The following is a 23,495-nucleotide window of genomic DNA, read 5'->3' on the forward strand; positions in this document are numbered from 1 at the left end:
CAGAAATTTGCTTCTGGATAAAAAACAATTCTGTATTCATCTCTTAGTAACCTATCAGTATGTGTGTTTGGTCTTGTCAAAACTAGTAATCCTTAACTACAGTATAGTTTATACCTATACTTCTATTTATTTTTTATTTTTTTAAGGATTTGTTCTTATTTATCAGAGAGCACAAGCAGGAGAAGCGACACACAGAGGGAGAAGTAGGCTCTCCACTGAGCAAGGAGCCCAGTGCAGGGCAGGATCCCAGGATCCAAGGAGCCAAGGGCAGATGCTTAATCAGTTGAGCCACCCAAGCACCCCTAGTTTTTACCTATACTTTTAAATTGTAAAAACAAACTATTTTTAAAGATGCTTTGGAAAAAATCTAATTTTTGTTCAAAGGTCTACATAATCATTAGAATCTGAATGTTCTTTTTTTCCCACATATCTTAATAGGCCTTGTCACATTTTTGCTCTTGTATCAAAGGGGAAAGAAAGTAATTTGGGATATTGTCAGTATTGAATTTAAATTAGTATCTTTCAGGATATCCTGTGAGCCTTTGAGTATTTTTGATTTGAAGTCATTTGAACACCTACTTTGTAAGAAGTATTTTCTTTAGGCGACATCTTCAAAAGTTATTGTTTTGAGAGTTTAAGAGTCTTGTGTTTTTCGTCCTTAGGAAATGGACGAGGAGGGGAATCTATTTATGGAGGATTTTTTGAAGGTAAAGATGTTTACATTTAAATTTTATTTTTAATGTTTTCTGTGTTATTTTTCTCTATTGAATCAGTTAATTTTCTTGTGAAAAATTTATGTGATAGATTTTCTTATAGAGGTAGGAATTTTTGTGTGTTGAGGACATTAATGTACCATGTTATTTGAAGGGTTTCAATGGTCTGTAATAAAATCTTGGAAGTATAGTGCTAGAATGGGAACTGCCATAGCTTAATCTTAATTTTTATTAAAAGATTTAGCAGTATTTCATAGTAACAGTATCCACATGCTTAGTGGATAAACTTTCCTATGCACTTTTTATTTATTTGAGAGAGAGACAGTGGGAGAGAACATGAGTGAGGAGAAGGTCAGAGAGAGAAGCAGACTCCCAGTGGAGCTGGGAGCCCGATGCGGGACTCGATCCCGGGACTCCGGGACCATGACCTGAGCCGAAGGCAGTCGTCCAACCAACTGAGCCACTCAGGCGTCCCTCCTATGCACTTTTTAAAAAATCTCTTTAACTTATTAAACTTCGGCTGTTTTTTCTCAACTTTTTAAGTTTTCTCTTATTTTTTATTGATGTGAAGATCATTTGAAAGAAATATAAACATATGAATGTGGAAATAATTTCATATTTCCCATCTTTCACATTAGGGATTAAGTGACATTTTGTTTCACATTCCACTTGCATTGTTCCCATATTCTAATCCAAGATTGGAAGGCAAGCTACTCTACAATAAATGATGCTGTGGTAGAGATTAAGTTAATGAGTGCCTCTCTGTGTTTAAAATAGTTTATGTGCCTTTTTGTGCTCAAAAATGAAACAGATGAAATGTAAAAGAATCCTGTCTGGTTTCTTTCTCTTGCTTTTTAAGGAACATTTCATTTTTTTGCTTGAATAATCAAAGCTGTGTTGTTTTTTCAAAAAAAAAAAAATAGACATGCAAATGGAAAGGAAGGGGGTTGATAATAGTATTTGGAATTTTAGCAAAGGATTGAAAATTAGAAATATTTTTATCTAAAAAGATGGGAGAGGGAGCTAGTTAATATTTGATTCTCTCTTATTTTAACCTGACTTGTCTAAATTTTATCTGGTGCTAAAGAGCACATATGAACAAAAGAAATGAAACATGAAAATGAAATTTTTCTGGAGGTTCTATCAGTAATGTAACTGAAAACTTTGCTTTTCTGTAGATGAGAGTTTTGCTGTTAAACACAACAAAGAATTTCTCTTGTCTATGGCCAACAGAGGGAAGGATACAAATGGTTCACAGTTCTTCATGTAAGTATCTGTGCCATGATCATTTAAAATATCCCTTCTTATGGTGTGTCATTTCTCATTGATCACTAATAAAGGGATCCATAATGGGGAAAATTTTTGAAATAAGGAGAACAATGAATTGTTGAAGAGAGTTGAAGAGAGTGGGTTAAGCCTCTGCCTTCGGCTCAGGTCATAATCTCAGGGTCCTGGGATGGAGCTCCGCATTGAGCTCTCTATTCAGCAGCGAGCCTGCTTCCCCCTCTATCTGCCTACTTGTGATCTTTCTCTGTCAAATAAATAAATAAAATTAAAAAAAAAAAAAAAAAAGGGACAGAAAAAGCTGTTCCTTAGAGTGGCAGCTAATAAAGGTAAAAGGAATGATAGAAAATTTGCCATTTTGCATTCATCTCAGTAATGATTGATTAAGAGTTACCTATTTAGAGGGTAAATTTAATAATGGGATATTTATAGAGTATCTCTTTATAAATTACATGATTACAAAGAGTAGAATACAGTTGATCCTTATTAGTCAGAGATTTTGTATTTGTGAATTCATTTACTCACTAAAATTTTTTTATAGCCCCAAAGTCAGTATTCTTGATGCTCTCCAGTTCTGACCCCCCCAAAATTTTGACCAGCGCTCTTGTCAACAATATATGTTTTTTTATTATGTCCTGTGGGTACAGATTTATTCTCCTCTTCAGTAGCCTTGAACTCTCCTACTCTCAGAGGAACTTAATCTGTAAGCACCATATGAATTATTCCAGGGTTTTACTATTCCATATTTGTAACTCCCTTCAACAGTAAGAAACTTGGCTCCCATTATTTCAGAATTTGTACCCATTTGCTGAGTCCTAGACTAGAAAATCACCATTCTATACTACTGTGAAAAGTAACCTATTCACTAGCGTTACTGTTTATTTATAGCTATTTTTAGTTTTAGATTGAGATTATGTAGTTAAAATAATTGTTTAAAAGTGACTTGCATTAGTGCATTTTGGGTGTGATTCTGTGTGATTTTGTGACTCAAAATATGTTAGGTTCATTTGTTTATGAGTATATTTTGTTCTCTCACCTGGTTTTGATTTGTTTATTTGTTTGTGTTTGTTTGTAAAACATTATGTGATTCAAAAAGAATGTCTCTGAAACTGTCATTCCCACCTAACTCTTCACCCCATTGTCATTCCCCATTTTTTCATCCTCTGTTCCCACCCATCCATTGTAGTAACCAACCTCATTAGATTCTGGTTTATCTTCCTGTACTTTTTTTTTTAAAGATTTTATTTATTTATTTGGAAGAGAAAGAGTGGTGGCGAGGGATGGGGGGGGGGGGAGAGAAAGAAAGAGAAGCAAACTCCCTGCTGAACAGGGAGCCTGATGAGGGGCTTGATCCCAGGACCTGGAGATCATAACCTGAGCTGAAAGCAGACGCTTAACTGACAGCCACACAGGCACCCCTTCCTATTTTTTTTTTTTTAATAAAGATAAGCACAGATACATATATATTATTTTCCTTTTTTTCTTACATGATAAATAGCATATACTATATACCGTGTTTTGCTCTTTTCACTTACCACTATATCCTGGAAATCATTCCATGTCAGTATAGAGATCCTTTTCATTTGTTTTTGCAGCTGCATAATACTGTGTGAATATACTCTGGTTGATTAAACCAATTGTTGGGGATTTTTCTGATCTTTTAAATGAAAACAATTTATATTGTGTTGGTTGTAGAAAAAATTAGAACACAGGTAATAAGAACATTCCCATTCCAGGGTATCTTTCTCTGCATTTGAAATGAAAGTAAATATGGCATACAGGAATGTCTGAGTGGCTCAGTCGGTTAAGTGTCTGCCTTCGGCTCAGGTCATGATTCCAGGGTCCTGGGATAGAGTTCTGCATTGGGCTTCTTGCTCAGTGGGGAGCTTGCTTCTTCCTCAGCCTGCTGCTCCCCTTGCTTATGTACTCTCTCTCTTTCCCTGAAAAATAAATAAAATCCTAAATAAGTAAATGTTGCATATATTCTATAATCAACTTTTGGATACAGTATAAATCTCTGCACAGCACTAAGTATTAACATTTTTAATAACTATATGTGACTCCATTGTTTGGATGTATTATGCTTTATTTACCTAATTTTTAAACATTTGACTCGCTTCTTTGTTTTCGAACTGTTGCAGTGAACATTGTTATACCTGTTTGATGCATTTTTAATTATTTTACATAAACTGCTAGGAGTTTACTTAGTGAAATGTTTACACTTTTTTTTTTTTTTAAGATTTTATTTATCTGAGAGAGAGAACGCAACCAGAGAGGAGGGACAGAAGTAGAGGGAGAAGGGGGCTTGATCCCAGAATCCTGGGATCGTGACCCGAGCCAGTCAGATGGTTAACCATTTAAGCCACCCAGGCACCCCTGTTTGTGCATTTTTAAGCCTTTGCAGGTTTATTGCTACTGGACTCTGGTCAGCAGTATGCAAAGTTCCACTGTCACCAGATTCTCAACAACACTTAGTATTATCATTTGTTTTCCTTTTTCTTTTCTTTTTTTTTTCTTTTTAAGAAAAATCCTTTCTGTGCTAACCAAAACCTCTCCGTTAAGTTTATATAATCTTTCATGTATATTTTCAGAACCTTCCCTCTATATGTTGATTTTTTCTTATCTCTTAATTTCCAGGTAGCCCTTCTTTAATTTCTGTGTGTTACTGTTTTTAAAGGAGAAAAACATCAGTTTTTAATCTTAAATTATTTTTTATTGTGGCAATGCATTTGATATAAAATTTGCCATTTTAACCTTTTTTTTTTTAAGATTTTATTTATTTATTTATTTGACAGAGAGAGAGATCACAAGTAGGCAGAGAGGCAGGCAGAGAGAGAAGGAAGCAGGCTCCCTGCTGAGCAGAGAGCCCAACGCGGGACTCGATCCCAGGACCCTGAGATCATGACCCGAGCCGAAGGCAGCAGCGTAACCCACTGAGCCACCCAGGCGCCCCAGCCATTTTAACCATTTTTAAGTGTATAATTATATTAATTATATTCACAATACTGGAGCTGTTACCACTGTATCCAAAACTCTTTCATTGTCCCAGAAATTAACCCATTTCTTTTTACCCTCAGCCCCTGGTAACCTCTATTTTCTATCTGTGTGCATTTCCCCATTCTAGAGAAACAAGCAGAACTGTACAATATTTGTCCTTATGTGTCAAGCTTATTTCATTTAGCATGTTGTTGATGTATCAGAACTTTTTCCTTTTTATGGCTGAATATCACTCCATTGTGTGTACATACCATGTTTAGTTTATCCATATGCATCTGTTGGTGGACATTTGGGTTGTTTCCACCTATTGGCTATTACGAAGAGTGCTGCAGCAAACATTGGCATACCCATATTTGTGTGAGTCCCTTCTCAATTTTAGGTGTATACCAAGAAGTGAAATTGCTGAATCTTATGGTAATTCTGTAGTTAGTTTTGTGAGGAGCCACTGAACTGTTTTCCACATCATTTTACATTCTTACCAACACTCTACAAGAGTTGTAGTTTTTGTACTCCTTGTCAATACTTTTTTTTTTTTAAATAACCAATCTGGGAATGACCATGAAAATAGAGTATTGGTTTAGGGATTACAGGTGAATTCTGGAGAGCAGGTGAACTGGGCAAATGTATCTGTGAAGCAAAGATTGACTAAATGTAAATGCGAATTGTATATATACAAAAAATACAAGTACATATATACACATAGGTTTTTATATCTCTAGATGGTTTAAGCAGGTTCAGTTGAGCATAGCTGTTAGAGTCAGAAAACAATAATAGGTTGGTTGTAAAAGTAAGATGATCTTTTAAAAATACATACATGTTTGAATTTTTTTCATTAGTACTGTGTGTGCTTTAATCAAAGCTTAGCTTAAATTGTGTTCCTTCTTCCAAACTTCTAATGCCTTTCTTGATGATTCTTTAAAATAATAAATGAGGGGCTCCTAGGTGGCTCAGTGGGTTAAAGCCTCTGCCTTCGGCTCAGGTCATGATTCCAGGGTCCTGGGTTTGAGCCCCACATCAGGCTCTCTGCTCAGCAGGGAGCCTGCTTCCCTTCCTCTCTCTGCCTGCCTCTCTGCCTGCCTACTTGTGGTCTCTGTCAAAAAATAAATAAAATCTTTAAAAAATAATAATAATAAATGATATACAATGCTCATCTTCAGTCATTATAGCAGTATGTCTTCATAGCTACTCAAATACCAGTCTTAACTATAGAGCTTTAAGCAATATATGGAGTGGAAAAAAGAATTTTAAAATATTATTTATTTGTCGGACTTTTTGCTTACTTTGAGTTTGGTCCAAAGTTTCTGTTTTTTTTTTTTTTTTAAAGATTTTATTTGTTTGACAGGGAGAGAGAGAGAGTGCGCCACAAGCAGGGAGAATGACAGTGCGGGAGAAGCAGGACCCTGGGATCATGACCTGAGCCAAAGGCAGGTGCTTAACCAGCTGAGCCATCCAGGCATCCCAAGTTTTGTCCAAAGTTTTAATCCAGATCTCTTTCTTCATTGTGAAGTTTCCTTGTTTATCAGGGCTAAAAAATTCAAAAGTCCTCAGGTCCTAGGCAAGTAAAATAAGCAAATAAAGCCTGCTGGGAAAAGAACCTAAACTATTAATCCATGTATTAAAAAGACAAGGATAATCAACCTGACCCATTATTGCCATATGTCAGGTGCCCCACCTTCCAGCTTTCCAAAAAAGGTCTGAAATCTGGACTTTTATGTGAAAGTATCCAAAATTTTGAATCTTGGCAACTAATTGAAAATTTTATAAACACTATAAGGACCATTTCTTTTCTGGTCCCAACAGAACATGTGTGAGGACCTTCTAAATACTATCCATAGGGAGTACGTTTCAAGACCCCCCTAGTGGATGCTTGAAACTACAAATAAAGTTTAGTTTATAAGTTAGGGATAGTAAGAGATTAACAACAATAGTAATAAAATAAAGTAGTTATACTAATACACTGTAACAAAGGTTACATATGAAGGTGGTCGCTGTGAAAATATCTTACTGTACTCATCCTTCTTGTGATGATGTGAGATGATAAAATGCCTACCTGATGAAATGAAGTGAGGTGAAGGGTGCCTGTGTGGCGCAGTTGATTAAGCGTCTGCTTTCAGCTCGAGTCATGATTCTGGGGTCCAGGGATTGAGCCCCATGTCAGGCTCCCTGCTAAGCGGGACACCTGCTTCTCCCTCTCCCTCGGCCTGCTGCTCCCCCTGCATGGGCTCTTTCTATCTGTCAAATAAATAAAATCTTTAGAAAAAATGAGATGAGGTGACTAACAGGCATTGTGGCATAGTATTAGGCTACTATTGAGCTGACAGTATGTGAAGAGGATTGTCTGCTTCTGGACTGCAATTGATGGCAGTTTACTATAGGTGACTGAAACAGTGGAAAGCAAAACCGTGGATAAGGGGGTGACCTATGCTTTAACTGTTTAAAATGTTAAGGTTGAAAAGCACTATAATTTACATTTAAACCTATAAGCTGGTAGAATCTTTTGATAAATTATGGTCTGTCCATACAGTAGAACATTATACAACTGTAGAACTTCGTACACCTATGAATATTCAGTAAGAACCCAGTCACATGCAAGAAACATAGATGGATAGAAATGACAGCAAAATGTCAACTTTAATTACATGTACGTTTTCAACAATGAGTAGATACTCATTTTATGATCAGAATAAGTTTTTGAAAACAGATTATGTAAAAGCCATCTTGCATTATTTGTTCTACTTAAGGTTAATGTAATAAGATTCTGTTATGTTAAAATATCATGATTTCTTTACAACTTTGTTTCCAATGCAGTTATTTTCTTTTCCTTTTTAGAGATGCTAACTTTGTTTTTCTCTGACTTTGTTTTTATTCTTCTATCTGATGACTTCCAAAGAACAACGAAGCCAACTCCTCATTTAGATGGGTAAAGATTATTTTTATTTTTTGACCATTTTAAATTAATGTTAAAATTAAAAGCTGTTATTTGATCATCTTACAATTGACTGTTTAGGCATCATGTTGTGTTTGGGCAAGTGATATCTGGTCAAGAAGTTGTGAGAGAGATAGAAAACCAGAAAACAGATGCAGCCAGCAAACCATTTGCTGAGGTGCGGATACTCAGTTGTGGAGAGCTAATTCCCAAATCTAAAGGTAAGAAAACAAGTACATACTTCTGGTAATTCTTATGCATACAAAATGAACAGAGACATTCTACATAGTTGGCATGAAATTTATGCTAATATGAATATAATTATCAGGCATTTTTGTTTTTTAAATGTATTTTATCTTTATACTTTGTTCATTTACCATGGAATCACTTAATTTTCTCAGTACTTGCTGTAATTTATCCTTCCACTTTGTTTTGTTTTTTTTGACGGTAGTTGTCTAAATAGCATGGTAAATAAATACTGTTCTAGAGAAAGACACAGTGAAGGGGAAGATAACAGTGGAAGAGAATAAGATAGACTACGAAACTGGGGAATAAATTATTTTCCCTTCATGCACTCCTGAGATTTCAGAAGTACCTGGCATTTTTGAGAAACTTCTTAGACCAGAACTTTTGAAGTTAACATGACCAGTAGTTTGATATGATATTATCTGAATGGTAAGAACTTTGTTTTAAGTGAGTATTTTAAGTGTTTATATTTGTGAAATATATAACTGCTACCATTTATTACAGATACTTGGTCTCTTATTCTAAAAATATAGAGTGAGATTACCTGTGGAGAAAGCAATAAAATAATAAATGGATTCTATTCTGCCCATTCTAACTAGTCTAGGAAGTAATAATACCAGTACTTAGTTTTTCGTGTTTAACAAATGTGAGAGTCTTCTGTAATTTTTTGTGATCCTCACATCAACCTGGTAGTATTACCTCCATTTTACTGGTGAAGATGATTGGAAGATTAAGTAGTTTACCACATCAGGGAGCTAAGCTTCAAACCTAAGGTTGCTGGCTCCAGATTTAGAACTTTTTTCTGTTATGTATTGCTAATGCATTAAAGTCTTCAACAAATCCCTTTCAGAATTGCCGTAAGTAGAACATTCTGTTCTCAAGTTTTAGGTATACTAATTTCTTTGTGTCATGTAGAAATGTACACATTTGTTTTAATTAATTAATTAATTAATTTGACAGACAGAGATTACAAGTAGGCAGAGGGGCAGGCTCCCCGCTGAGCAGAGAGCCTATGCGGGGCTCGATCCCAGGACCTGGGATCATGAGCTGAGCTGAAGGCAGAGGCTTTAACCCACTGAGCCACCCAGGCGCCCCCATTTGTTTTAATTTAAAAAGACCGAAGATTGTCATAGAGATGACTTATTTGACTTATTTTTAGTTTTCTGTTTCTGTATTCCACTTTGGTTCAGATGATTTCATTCTCTGTCAAATCAAGTATGTACCTTGTAAACCATTGCAGGAGTATGCTGCAGCTCTTAATGGGAGTATTTATATAACTTCTTGGTGTTCATGAGCCTGGCTATCTGTCTGTATGTACAAACAACATGTATAATGTATGCCTTCTGTTTGTGAGGATCCAGTAAAGAATGAGGTATTACTGAATAACTTATTTTATTAGAAAATTAAAAACTAAAAAGCAGTCTGTGATGTTTGCAAGTTTTGGACCCTGGTACAGATACTTATTTCTTCAGAGTGTTGTTAGTAGAATTGGAACATTCTTGTTTAAGGCATTACTTCTTCCCATATCATCTAGGAAATCTTTATCTTTTATTCTTTTTTTTTCTTGTAGTTTGTAGTCTGTAAGATCTCTTGTGCTAGGATCTCTTCTCTGCTTATAAAAGTTAAGAATACTGTTGTTTATATATTTAGAAAGAAGTTGAGGTATGGGGCGCCTGGGTGGCTCAGTGGGTTAAGCCGCTGCCTTCGGCTCGGGTCATGATCTCAGGGTCCTGGGATCGAGTCCTGCATCGGGTTCTCCGCTCCGCGGGGAGCCTGCTTCCTCCTCTCTCTCTCTCTGCCTGCCTCTCTGCCTACTTGTGATCTCTCTGTGTCAAATGAATAAATAAAATCTTTAAAAAAAAAAAAAAAGAAAGAAGTTGAGGTAATTAAAAAATATACCTTTTATGCCATAAGCAGTTATCATAGATTCTCTAATAAATTTGGTGTAAAGATTCTTTTGATAATAAAATGTCAGCACAATTTGAATATGTGCTGAAAGAGAAAGTGAATGACGGTCACTCTTTATATGTTGTTATTTATGTCTCATGTCTTTTTGATGTATTTTCACTTAATAGAGATAAATGCTAATTTTGCCTATGCCATTATGACCAGGAAGTTGTGCCGAAAGTTGATGTAGTATCTGCTGTGCTAAGGAAGCATACCTTGCCCTTACCATTCTCAGCAGTTGGGGGGGGGTGGCAGGGGGCATACATTTGGCCCTTTATTAGTGTCTGCCCAGGAGTTCCTGAAAAGGTCAGATTTGTTTTGAGCCATAGCTTCCATTCCTGCTCTGTTCTGGACCTTACTGTGGAAATATGAAAAGATTTTTATATTCGAGGCCACACAGTTTGAACCCGTTACCCTACAGTCCTTTAGTTACCATTCAGAATATTGGTTAGAATCGATTTTGTCATGCCTCTATATAATCTTTTTTTTTTTTTGGTAGAGCTGTATCTCATATCCAGTTTATAAACTGACGGCCTCCTTACAGTTTTAAATTGGAAACAGCTTCATGCAAAACGGTGGTGTTCATCATCATTACATTTAAAACCTTGTTTGAGAGATTTACACCCCAGTTTAAAAAGAAATAAATACAGAATCTTTCTTTTCTTTTTCTAACTTCCTGAAAGAAAACAAAAAGACTTCTGAAGAATTCTGACTGTCTGGGCCCACCTGTATATTGTCTTGGTGAGTCTGGGCAATCTTCTTGGGCCTTTCTCCCTTTGCTATTGCAAGATTGGAAATTCTGCTTTTTGTAGCTAGTTGGATGTGCCTGAGAAGGTTCACAGTCAAGAAGAACCTTCCAAAAGATGCAGAAATGGAACACTGGAAGCTAATAAAAACTGTGTTTTTGGGACGCCTGGGTGGCTCAGTTGGTTGGACGACTGCCTTCGGCTCAGGTCATGATCCCGGAGTCCCGGGATCGAGTCCTGCATCAGGCTCCCAGCTCCATGGGGAGTCTGCTTCGCTCTCTGACCTTCTCCTCGCTCATGCTCTCTCTCACTGTTTCTCTCTCAAATAAATAAATAAAATCTTTAAAAAAAAAACAAAACAAAACTGTGTTTTTGTAGAGACTGTCATGGGGGAGAGTGTAGGATAGAACACAGACCACCAAAGAATGAAACCACTACCTCAGTCAAGGTACTTGTTAGTTTTTCACAAGTTGGTAGGACCTCAGGTCATGGTCTTTTGAGAGCTTGCTGGAGTTGTTTAAATAGAGGTCTGTCTACCTTGACCATGCAACAAGAGAGGGGGCCGTTGCTACATTACAGAAACACAAGTGCTGAGTTGGGGCAACATGACAATAAATAGTTATATGAGCAGAAATTCTGCATATATGTGGTTGGAGACATTGCCTGAGAATATACAAAGAACAGAGCAAGGGAAGCAGCTAGTGAATCTTGTACTCAGTAGATGGTAAAGAATACAGAGACTCATTTGTATAGCAACAAACTCCCTCCCATTCATTGCCCTTAATGTGGAATTGGGGGCAGTGGTGATGGCCCTTTTACTGAAAAATAATGAGATATTAAACTTACCAAGTGTTAGATGAGACCAGTAATATGAAATGAAAATATCTACTGGAGACCTATTTTAGTAGTTCTGTTCTTTAATTTCTGTTCTGTTCTTGAACTGTATTTGATAGTGCCTTAGAAATTTACTTGAATACAAAGGTTTCACATGACATTCATTGACGAAAAATCTATGGATCTTAAATAAAAATGAATAAGGCAGCATTTTTTTTTTTTGTTTTTTTTACCTGAGATTTTTAGAAGCAAAATGTTCTGGAGCTTGTTTTATTTGTTTTGTTTTTGTTTTACCTTAATATCATACTAGTAGAGTCAAGACCTAATTAATAAGATTTCACTACACCCTACCCTCACCCCTAAAATGGTCTGTGAATAGGTTTGGGAAGTTCTTTTTCCTGATGATAAGAAAACTACATAATCAAAAAAAATTATCCGGATGTGGCCCCAAAGTTGAAAGTGTTATTACTTTTAGTAATTCCTTTTCATCTATTGTGATTTTTAACTTGCCTTGTCATTTTGCTTTGAGCAGTGTTTAATTTGACCTTAAGAATACTTACATGTTTGTTACAGATACTTTGGAACAGATTGTTAAGTGGTTAGGCAAGTATAGGAGGATTTTCTGCAGGATCAAAACCATTGTTGTCCAACTTGAAAGTTTTAAAATATCTACAATTTTTAACTTTTTATTATTATTTTTTAAGATTTTATTTGAGAGAGAGAGTGAGCAAGAGTAAACACGAGTCAGGGGCAATGGGAGAGGGAGAAGCAGACTCTCCATTAAGCAGGGACCCTAACTCCAGGCTCGATCCCAGGACCCCAGGATCATGAACTCAGCTGAAGGAATCTGCTTAACCAATTGAGCCACCCAGACACCCCATTATCTACAATTTTTAAATTTTTATTTATTTATTTAAGATTTTATTTATTTATTTGACAGACAGAAATCACAAGTAGGCAGAGAGGTAGGCAGAGAGAGAGGAGGAAGCAGGCTCGCCACTGAGCAGAGAGCCTGATGTGGGGCTTGATCCCAGGACCCTGGGATCATGACTTGAGCCGAAGGCAGGCGCTTAACTGTCTGAATCACCCAGGTACCCCAGTTAGTTGTCTTTTAGTTTTGTTGATTGTTTCTTTTCTGTGCAGAACCTTTATATTTTGATGGAGTCTCAATAGTTTTTGCTTTTGTTCTCCTTGCCTCCAGAGACGTATCTAGAAAAAACATGCTATGGCTGATGTTAGAGAAATGACTGCTTATGCTCTCTTCTAGGATTTGTATGGCTTCAAAACTCATATTTAGATCCTTAATCCATTTTGAGTTTATTTTTGTGTACGGTGTTAGAAAGTGGTCTGGTTTCATTCTCTTCCATGTAGCTGTCCAGTTTTCCCAGTGCCATTTGCTGAAGACACTTTTTCCTGTTGTATGTTCTTGCTTCCTTTGGCATAGGTTAATTGATCATATAACTGCGGGTTTATTTCTGAACTGTCTGTTCTGTGCTTTTGATTTCTGTGTCTGTCTGGGGGCCACTACTATACTGTTTTGATTACTATAGCTTTGAAAATCTTGAAATTTGGGATTGTGATGCCTTCAGTTTGTCCTTTTTCAAGATTGTTTTGACTATTTAGGGTCTTTTCTGGTTCCATACCGATTTTAGGATTGTTTTTCCAATTCTGTGAAAAAAATTACAAGTAGGCAGAGAGAGAGGAGGAAGCAGGCTCCCCACTGAGCAGAGAGGCCGACGCGGGGCTCGATCCCAGGACCCTGGGATCATGACCTGAGCCGAAGGCAGAGGCTTTAACCCACTGAGCCACCCAGGTGCCCCTGTCATTGAAGTTTTTGAGTTTGCACCCCTTTCCCCATTTTTCCCATAAGCCATGTAGTTTTTATTGTGTAATTTTTCATATACAGCATAATGATTTATAGGAATATATAAGTTGTGTAACAGCGGAACTGACTTTACTTCTTGAAAGCCTTTCTACTTTTGTGTTTCTTGGCTGTACTCACTTCTAGATCCTTATACAATTTATAGTCAAAGAGTTTCTAGAAAATTTACTACTTAAGTGTATATTTTCTGATGCTATTTGCTATTGAATGCACAACTTGTTGGTCTGATGTTCCAAATAGATCCTAAACTCTTTGAGGAAAAGTGCATGCCTTATAAGTTTACTATGGAACTTACCATGTACTCTACAATCGTTATTCCTGCCATCATTTACATACCTATCTATATACTATTCAGTTAAACATACAGTTGACCTTTGAGCCACATTGGTTTGAACTCCATGAATCCATTTATACATGGATTTTTTTTTTAATAAACATATAATGTATTATTAGCCCCAGGGGTACAGGTCTGTGAATCACCAGGTTTACACACTTCACAGCACTCACCATATCACACACCCTCCCCATTGTCCACAACCCCCCCACCCTCTCCCTACCCCCCTCCCCCCGGTCACCCTCAGTTTGTTTTGTGACAGTAAGAGTCTCTTATGGTTTGTCTCCCTCCCGATCCTATCCTGTTTTATTTATTCTTTTCCTACCCCCCATACCCCCTATGTTGCATCTCCACTTCCTCATGTCAGGGAGATCATATGATAGTTGTCTTTCTCTGAATGACTTATTTCGCTAAGCATAATATCCTCTAGATCCATCCAGGTAGTCACAAATGGCAAGATTTCATTTCTTTGATGGCTGCATAGTATTCCATTGTATGTATATACCACATCTTCTTTATCCATTCATCTGTTGATGGATGTCTGTGTTCTTTCCATAGTTTGGCTATTGTGGACATTGCTGCTATAAACATTCGGGTGCACGTGCTCCTTCGGATCACTACATTTGTATCTTTAGGGTAAATACCCAGTAGTGCAATTGCTGGGTCGTAAGGTAGCTCTATTTTCAACTTTTTGAGGAAGCTCCATGCTGTTTTCTGGAGTGGTTGCACCAGCTTGCATTCCCACCAACAGTGTAGGAGGATTCCCCTTTCTCTGCATCCTCGCCTGCATCTGTCATTTCCTGACTTGTTAATTTTAGCCATTCTGACTGGTGTGAGGTGGTATCTCATTGTGGTTTTGATTTGTACATCACTAATACCGAGTGATTTGGAGCACTTTTTCATGTGTCTGTTGGCCATCTGGATGTCTTCTTTGCAGAAATGTCTCTTCATGTCCTCTGGCCATTTCTTTCTTTTTTTTTTTTTTTAAAGATTTTATTTATTTATTTGACAGAGAGAGATCACAAGTAGGCAGAGAGGCAGGCAGAGAGAGAGAGGAGGAAGCAGGCTCCCTGCTGAGCAGAGAGCCCGATGCGGGACTCGATCCCAGGACCCTGAGATCATGACCTGAGCCGAAGGCAGCGGCTTAACCCACTGAGCCACCCAGGCGACCCCTCTGGCCATTTCTTGATTGGATTATTTGCTCTTTGGGTGTTGAGTTTGATAAGTTCTTTATAGACTTTGGATACTAGCCCTTTATTTGATATGTCGTTTGCAAATATCTTCTCCCATTCTGTCAGTTGTCTTTGGTTTTGTTAACTGTTTCCTTTGCTTTGCAAAAGCTTTTGATCTTGACGAAGTCCCAGTAGTTCGTTTTTGCCCTTGCTTCCCTTGCCTTTGGTGATGTTCCTAAGAAGTTGTTGCTGCAACTGAAGTCGGAGAGGTTGCTGCCTGTGTTCTCCTCAAGGATTTTGATGGATTTCCTTTCTCACATTGAGGTCTTTCATCCATTTTGAGTCTATTTTCCTGGGATCGAGCCCCGCATCGTGCTCTCTGCTCGTCAGGGAGCCTGCTTCCTCCTCTCTCTCTCTCCCTACCTGCCTCTCTGCCTACTTGTTATCTCTATCAAATAAATAAATAAAATCTTAACAACAACAAAAAAATGCTTGGTAGACTTACCCTGGGAAGCCATCTGGCCCTGGGCATTTGTTTGTTTGGAGATTTTTGATGACTGTTTCAATCTCCTTACTGGTTATGGGTCTGTTCAGGTTTTCTATTTCTTCCGGTTCAGTTGTGGCAGTTTGTTATGTCTCTAGGAATGTATCCATTTCTTCCAGATTGTCAAATTTGTTGGCGTGGCGTTCCTCATAATATGTTCTTACAGTTGTTTGTATTTCTTTGTTGTTAGTTGTCATCTCTCCTCTTTCATTCATGATTTTATTTATTTGGGTTCTTTCTCTTTTCTTTTTTTTAAGTCTGGCCAGGGGTTTATCAATCTTAATAATTTTTTCAAAGAACTAGCTCCTAGTTTTGTTGTATTGTTCTGTTGGGTTTTTTGGTTTCTATTTCACTGATTTCTTCTCTGATCTTTCTCTTCTGCTGGGCTTAGGCTTTCTTTGTTCTTTCTTCAGCTCCCTTAGGTGTATGGTTAGGTTGTATATTTGAGACCTTTTTGTTTCTTGAGAAAGGCTTGTATCGCTATATATTTTCCTCTCAGGACTGCCTTTGCTGTGTCCCACAGATTTTGAACTGTTGTGTTTTCATTATCATTTGTTTCCATGAATTTTTTCAATTCTTTGATTTCCTGGTTGACCCATTCATTCTTTAGAAGGATGCTGTTTAGTCTCCATGTATTTGGGTTCTTTCCATATTTCCTCTTGTGATTGAGTTCTAGCTTCAGAGCATTGTGGTCTGAAAATATGCAGGGAATGATCCCATTCTTTTGATACCAGTTGAGACCTGGTTTATGACCCAGGATGTGATCTGTTCTGGAGAATGTTCCATGTGCACTAGAGAAGAATGTGTATTCTTTTGCTTTGGAATGGAATGTTCTGAGTATATCTGTGATGTCCATCTGGTCCATTGTGTCATTTAAGTCCTTTATTTCCTTGTTGATCTTTTGCTTGGATGATCTGTCCATTTCAGTGAGGGGAGTGTTAAAGTCCCCTACTATTATTGTTATTATTGCCAATGTCTTTCCTTGATTTTGTTATTAAATGGTTTATATAGTTGGCTGCTCCCACGTTAGGGGCATAGATATTTAAAATTGTTAGATTTTCTTGTTGGGCAGACCCTTTGAGTATGATATAGTGTCCTTCCTCATCTCTTATTATATAGTCTTTGGCTTAAAATCTAATGGATCTGATATAAGGATTGCCACCCCAGCTTTCTTTTGATGTCCATTAGCATGGTAAATTGTTTTCTAACCCCTTACTTTAAATCTGGAGGTGTCTTTCGGTCTAAAATGAGTTTCTTGTAGGCAGCATATTAATGGCTTTTGTTTTTTTATCCATTCTGATACCCTGTGTCTTTTGATTGGGGCATTTAGCCCATTAACATTCAGGGTAACTATTGAGAGATAGGAATTTAGTGCCATTGTATTGCCTGTAAGGTGACTGTTACTGTATATTGTCTCTGTTACTTTCTGATCTACTACTTTTAGGGTGTCTCTTTGCTTAGAGGACCCCTTTCAGTATTTCCTGTAGAGCTGATTTGGTGTTTGCAAATTCTTTCAGTTTTTGTTTGTCCTGGAAGCTTTTTTTCTCTCCTTCTATTTTCAACAATAGCCTAGCTGGATATAGTATTCTTGGCTGCATGTTTTTCTCGTTTAGTGCTCTGAATATATCATGCCAGTTCTTTCTGGCCTGCCAGGTCTCTGTGGATAAGTCTGCTGCCAGTCTAATATTTTTACCATTGTATGTTAGAGACTTCTTGTCCCGGGCTGCTTTCAGGATTTTCTCTTTGTCGCTAAGACTTGTAAATTTTACTGTTAGGTGACGGGGTGTGGACCTATTCTTATTGATTTTGCAGGGTTTCTCTGCACCTCCTGCATTTTGATGCTTGTTCTCTTTGCCATATTAGGGAAATTCTCTACAGTAATTCTTTCCAATATACCTTCTACTCCCTTCTCTCTTCTTCTTCTGGAATCCCAATTATTCTAATGTTGTTTTGTCCTATGGTGTCACTTATTTCTTGAATTTTCCCCTCGTGGTCCTGTAGTAGTTTGTCTCTCTTTTGCTCAGCTGCTTTATTCTCTGTCATTTGGTCTTCTATATCACTAATTATTTCTTCTGCCTCATTTATCCTAGCAGTAAGAGCCTCCATTTTTTATTGCACCTCATTAATAGCTTTTTTTATTTCAACTTGGTTAGATTTTAGTTCTTTTATTTCTCCAGAAAGGGCTTTTATTTCTCTGGACAGGGTTTCTCTAATACCTTCCATGCCTTTATCGAGCCCGGCTAGAACCTTGAGAATTGTCATTCTGAATTCTAGATCATTCTGAACTCATGACCTATTACCCATGTCTGTATTGATTAGGTCCCTAGCCTTCGGTACTGCCTCTTATTCTTTTTTTTGTGGTGAGTTTTTCCACCTTGTCATTTTGTCCAGATAAGAATATATGAAGGAGCAAATAAAATACTTAAAGGGTGGCAAAGACCCCAGGAAAGTGTGCTTTAACCAAATCAGAAGAGACCCCAAATCATGGGAGGGGAGAAAGGAGTAAAAAGAAGTTCAAAAAAAGATTTAAAAAAAAAAAAACAAAGAAAAAATATAAAAAGAAAAAAATATATATATATTAGACTGGTGCCTAGAACAGGGTCACCCACTTAATTTTGGGAGTATTTTGGTCTCCTAGAAGAAACTACCTCCCAAAATTTTAAAGAATGAAAAACATATATAAGGGTAAACACAATGAAGGGATGGAATATGACTATAAAGATGGAAAAAAATATATTTTTAAAAATTTCTAAAAAAGGGAGTTGGTAAGGTAAGTTGGTTGAGAGAATAGAGAAAAAGAAGGTGGAGAGAATTTTCTCAGGCTGAAGACTAGAAGGAGCGCGGTGCCAGATTTAGGGCATATTTTGATCTATTAGAAGAAGTTGTACCCCAAATTTTTTAGAAGAAAAAATTCTATGTGTATACAAAAAATAAAGTTAAATACAATGAAGGATAAAATATGACTGTAATAATGAAGTTTAAAAAAAGATTAGTTTTTTTTAATGAAAGGTATTGTTAAGATAAACTTAGTTAAAAAATGTTAAAAGAGGAAAGCGTAAAAGTTTTTTAAAATTTAGCATAAGAAAAAAAATAAAATTAGGGGTGCCTGGGTGGCTCAGTGGGTTAAACCTCTGCCTTCCGCTCAGGTCATGATCTCAGGATCCTGGGAATAGAGTCCCGCATCGGGCTCTCTGCTCAGCGGAGAGCCTGCTTCCTCCTCTCTTCCTCTCTCCCCCTGCCTCTCTGCCTGCCTCTCTGCCTGCTTGTGATCTTTCTCTGTCAAATAAATAAATAAAATCTTAAAAAAAAAAAAAATAATAAAATAAAATTAAAAAAAAATTAACCAACTTTGCAAGATTAAAGAATCATGGGGAGAAAGCCATAAATTCCATGCTTTGCTTTCTCCTTCTCTGGAATTCCGCTGTTCTTCTTGGTAAGTGAACTTGGTCTTAGCTGGTTTCCTATTGGTCTTCTGGGGAAGGTTCCTGTTGTAGTGATTCTCAAGTGCGTTTGCGTGAGGCGGAATTGTACCGCCCTTACCAGGGGCTGGGCTAAGTAATCCCCTTGGGTTCGCTTTTGGGAGCTTTTGTTTTCTGAACACTTTAGGTAGAGTTCCAGAGGTCAGGAATGAAAATGGCAGCCTCCCAGTCTCCAGCCTGGAGGAGCCAAGAGCTCGGGGCCCCATTCCTCAGTGTGCCCTCAGAGAAAAGCACTCCATCACTCCCGTCTCCCTGGCCACGGCTGCACTCTGAGCTCACCCAGCCTGTGACCAAGCGTCTCTGTCTCTGGCACACAGCTCCGCCTGGAGTCTCTGAACCCTGCAGATCCCTGAGCTCTTCTGGGGACCCCACTCACAGAGCAGTGGCCTGTGCCATGGATTACGATTCAAGGTGACCCCGAGCTGAGAGCTCACTCCTCAACTCTGTCTCTGTAGCCAGCTTCCCCGCTCTAATAACCTGCGAGCTCTGCGACACTCAGACACCCCCCATTTTTCTGTGACCCTGCGTGACCTGAGGCCATGCTGTCCCCATGTGGGCTTTATCCCGGCTTAGCCTCTGGAACAATGTCCCTCAGTGGAGCAGACTTTTAAAAGTCTTGATTTTGTGCTCCCTTGCTCCGCTGCTTGCCGGGAGCCGGCCCCTCCCCCCGCAGTCTATCTTCCCATTGCTTTGGATTCACTTCTCTGCCGGTCCTACCTTTCAGAAAGTGGTCAGTCTGTTTCTAGAATTGTTGCTCTTCTCTTCGATCTCCTGTTGTATTTGTAGGTGTTCTGAATGGTTTGATAAGCTATCTAGCTGATCTCCTGCTACCTGATGTCGTCTCAGCCTGCTACTTCACCATCTTGACTCCTTCCTCCTATACATGGATTTTTAAAAATATATAAATACAGTATAATACTGGTAAATGTGTTTTTTTCTTATGATTTTCTTAATATTTTTTCTCTCACTTTTTTTTTTTTAAGATTTTATTTATTTATTTGACAGAGATCACAAGTAGGCAGAGAGGCAGGCAGAGAGAGAGAAAGGAATAAACAGGATCCCTGTTGAGCAGAGAGCCTGATGTGAGGCTCCATCCCAGGACCTGGGATCATGACCTGAGCCGAAGGCAGAGGCTTTAACCCACTGAGCCACCCAGGCGCCACTCTCTCGCTTATTTTAATTATACAGTATACAGGGGCGTCTGGGTGGCTCATTTGGTTAATCAGCTCTTCATTTTGGCTCAGGGTTGAGAGGTCAAGCCCCATATCAGACTCCATGCTGGGTGTGGAGCCTGCTAGAGTTTCTCTCTCTCTCTCTCCGTCCCTTTGCTCCAACTTCTCTCTCTCCTCTTTTCCTTCTCTAAAAAGGTACAATAAAATAAAATACAGTATATAATCCATATAACCTACAAAATATTTGTTGCTCAGCTATTTATATTATTGGTAATGTTTCTGGTCAATAGTAGGCTATTGGCAATTAAGTTTCTGTGGAGTCAAAAATTGCACACGGAGTTTTGACTATACAGGGGTTTGGTCATCCATCTGGAAAGGATAAAGTTTCAGTCAGATTCACAATATGCCTAAATCATAGTTTTAAATTTAATTTAACACAGATTTGGAGACTCAGGATATATTCTGTTAGAACTAATACTGATTTTGGCATGTCCCTTTTGCCTTTTCACTCTTTTGTTCTTTAACTGCCATTTCTTTCTGAATCATTTTTTCTTCTTTTTTTTCTGAGCCCATAATAAGAAAAGGACACAAAAACTAAATTTCACTTGTAAAATAATGACAACATTAGAAGTGGGAATTTTTTTCCCAACCTTGGAGCTTTCTAAGCTTCCTTCCAAGTCATTTTTCCTAAAACATAGTTTATTTATAGTAGATGTCATCTGATATTCAGGCAGATTATATTACCATTAAAAATAGTCATAAATCACTCTCTGGCATTTCATGTTATTGTGATACCTTGCTTCATTCAGATGTTTTCTTGAAAAGTGATGTAGCTTAGTCAGTTCAGTGACTGCCTTCAGCTCCGGTCATGATCCCCCAGGGCCCTGGTATTGAGTATTCATTAGGCTCCCTACTTGGCAGGAAGTCTGCTCCACCCTCACTCTCTTTCCCTGCTTGTGTGCTCATGCGTGCTCTCTCTCTCTCTCTCTCTATCTCTATCTCACTCTGTTGCTTGCTCTTAAATAAGTAAAATTTAAGGAAAAAAGCGGTATATGAACTAAATAATGGTCATTTGAAATACATTTAATACAGTGGGGAGAATAGACTTATTTGTTAAACCAACTCCAATGTATTTATCATGGGAAAGAATCTCATTGCAAAAAATGTAAGCTGGAACTGATAAATAAAGCTTTGTTAATCTGGTAAATCATGGTAATCAAAGTATTACTATGTTTATGTGAAATTTTGCTTGCCTATTATGTGATCTCATGTTTAGAGTTACTCATTAAGAATTTATTCCTTCAGTTTAAGTTTGATTACCTGCTACCCACCCACCCATCTCAGGTTTGTACTATATATAAGTAGGTGTTGCAGTTTGTATATGTTTACATACCCATTCTGTGCTTCAACTGGCAATAGTAGTCTTGGGTTCAGATTAACAATTGGACTCATGAGACAAAATAGACTTTACTCAGCACTGACTTTATTTTCCTTTACGAAAGGATACAGGACAGGAACAGCATAGCTTGTACAACAATATAGTAGAGATCTCATGATTTCCACGCAGAGCTTGCATATGTCCCAGGTATCTCATACTTGTTATATTCATGATCCTGAGGAACATGACTGTGTGATGAAGCCTTTACCTCAGGTCCCTTCACCTTCCCGCCTCCTCCCCCTTCACCTTTTATACCTTATTCCCATTCTCCAGTGCAATAGCATCTTAACTGGTACTGAAAAAACAATCTTGGCAGTGAACTGCAAATCCCGGATAAAGTACATAGTAACTTCAGCCAGACTGTCATTTATCTTATAATTAGTACACTCCTATAAATTCTGAGTTAAGAGTTTCAAGAATGATTTGGCCAACTGCTAGGTCCTCAGGTGCTCCTTCGGCTAAAGGAAAGGCTATAAACCAATTGTTAACCCTTTGAGTTAAGGTCTGCAATCAACCAGCAGTCAGGACAAAGATGGATGTTCTATGTCCTCTGATTTTTTTCTTTAATCCTGGAAAATACTAATATATTATACAGAAGTGGTTGAAGTTGTATCACCAAGCAAGTGTTCATTACACAGCTTCAACAAGTAAGTCATGGCCAGTCTCATTTTACCTATGCCCCGGCCTGTTCTCCCTTTCTTATAATTTTGAAGGATATTCTAGGCATAACATTTTATTGATAAATATTTCATTATTGGTCTGTAAAAAAATGATTCTTAAAAAAATCATAATCATAATGTACACAAACATATATTCCTAAATGTTCCTGTCAGTGTTAAAATTTCTACTTGTTTCATTAATGTTTTTTTAATGATTTAATTTGAATACATTGGGGTTGTGTGATTTTTTTGTTTGTTTTAAATAAATTTCTGCTGCCATCTCTTTTGTTAGTTTAGATTTATTTGTTGAACAAGCTAGGTCATTTGTCCTGTAGTATTTTCCATTATTGCACACATTAGATTATACTGATTGCATCTTTGTTACATAATGTGTTCTTTCTATGAACACATTATGTAACATGTGTTACATATGACTTTGTAGTTAAGTCTAGAAAGTGGATCAGATGCAGCTTGGATGGATTTATATATTTATTTATTTAGTGGTTTTTAAAGATTTTATTTATTTATTTACTTATTTGACAGAGAGAGAGAGAGAGATCACAAGTAGGCAGAGAGGCAGGAAGAGTGGGAAGGGGACGCAGGCTCCCTGGGACCCTGAGATCATGACCTGAGCTGAAGGCAGAGGCTTAACCCACTGAGCCACCCAGGCATCCTGGATGTATTTTTTTGACAGGAACAAGTGTCACGTACGAAAGGTAGTTTTTATGCTCTGTAGCTCCTTTTGGTGTCAGTGCCTCATTATGAGTTACAAAATGATGATATCCTAACCTTAATTTCTACTTCATTTATTCCTTTAATACTTTTGATAAAAGAGCATATTCCTTTCATTTACTGTTTGGTTAGCTTGTATGGGGTACAGTTTGTATAAAGAAAAGTGTGTAAATTCTTCATATTTTATTTGCAAATATCATTATGAACTGATGGATTCGGATATATTTGATATGTTCCAATTTATTATACTTATCCGTATATCAGTGTCCCATCTTTGGCTTGATTTCACTTTAACTCCACCATAGTTTGATTTTGAATACCTTTTGATGAGTCAGGCTCCATTCAGTTCATCTTATCTTTCCCCAGTTCCTGTTGTATCATACCTGGTTA

The 23,495-nt window shown here is 37.6% G+C and overlaps 1 protein-coding gene across 8 annotated transcripts in view; it reads left to right on the plus strand.

Annotated features, from left to right (window-relative positions):
• PPIG (peptidylprolyl isomerase G) overlaps nt 1-23,495 on the plus strand; it is a 52,077-nt gene that overhangs the window by 19,472 nt on the left and 9,110 nt on the right. For all 8 annotated transcript variants that reach the window (XM_032355875.1, XM_032355876.1, XM_032355881.1 and 5 more), the window contains 4 exons: nt 663-707; nt 1,892-1,979; nt 7,885-7,914; nt 8,002-8,141. In XM_032355875.1, the coding sequence (XP_032211766.1) occupies nt 663-707; nt 1,892-1,979; nt 7,885-7,914; nt 8,002-8,141 (303 nt within the window). The remainder of the gene's footprint in view (nt 1-662; nt 708-1,891; nt 1,980-7,884; nt 7,915-8,001; nt 8,142-23,495) is intronic.

The sequence above is a fragment of the Mustela erminea genome, chromosome 8, assembly GCF_009829155.1.
Source record: "Mustela erminea isolate mMusErm1 chromosome 8, mMusErm1.Pri, whole genome shotgun sequence".
In the NCBI taxonomy this organism is placed as follows: Eukaryota; Metazoa; Chordata; class Mammalia; order Carnivora; family Mustelidae; genus Mustela; species Mustela erminea.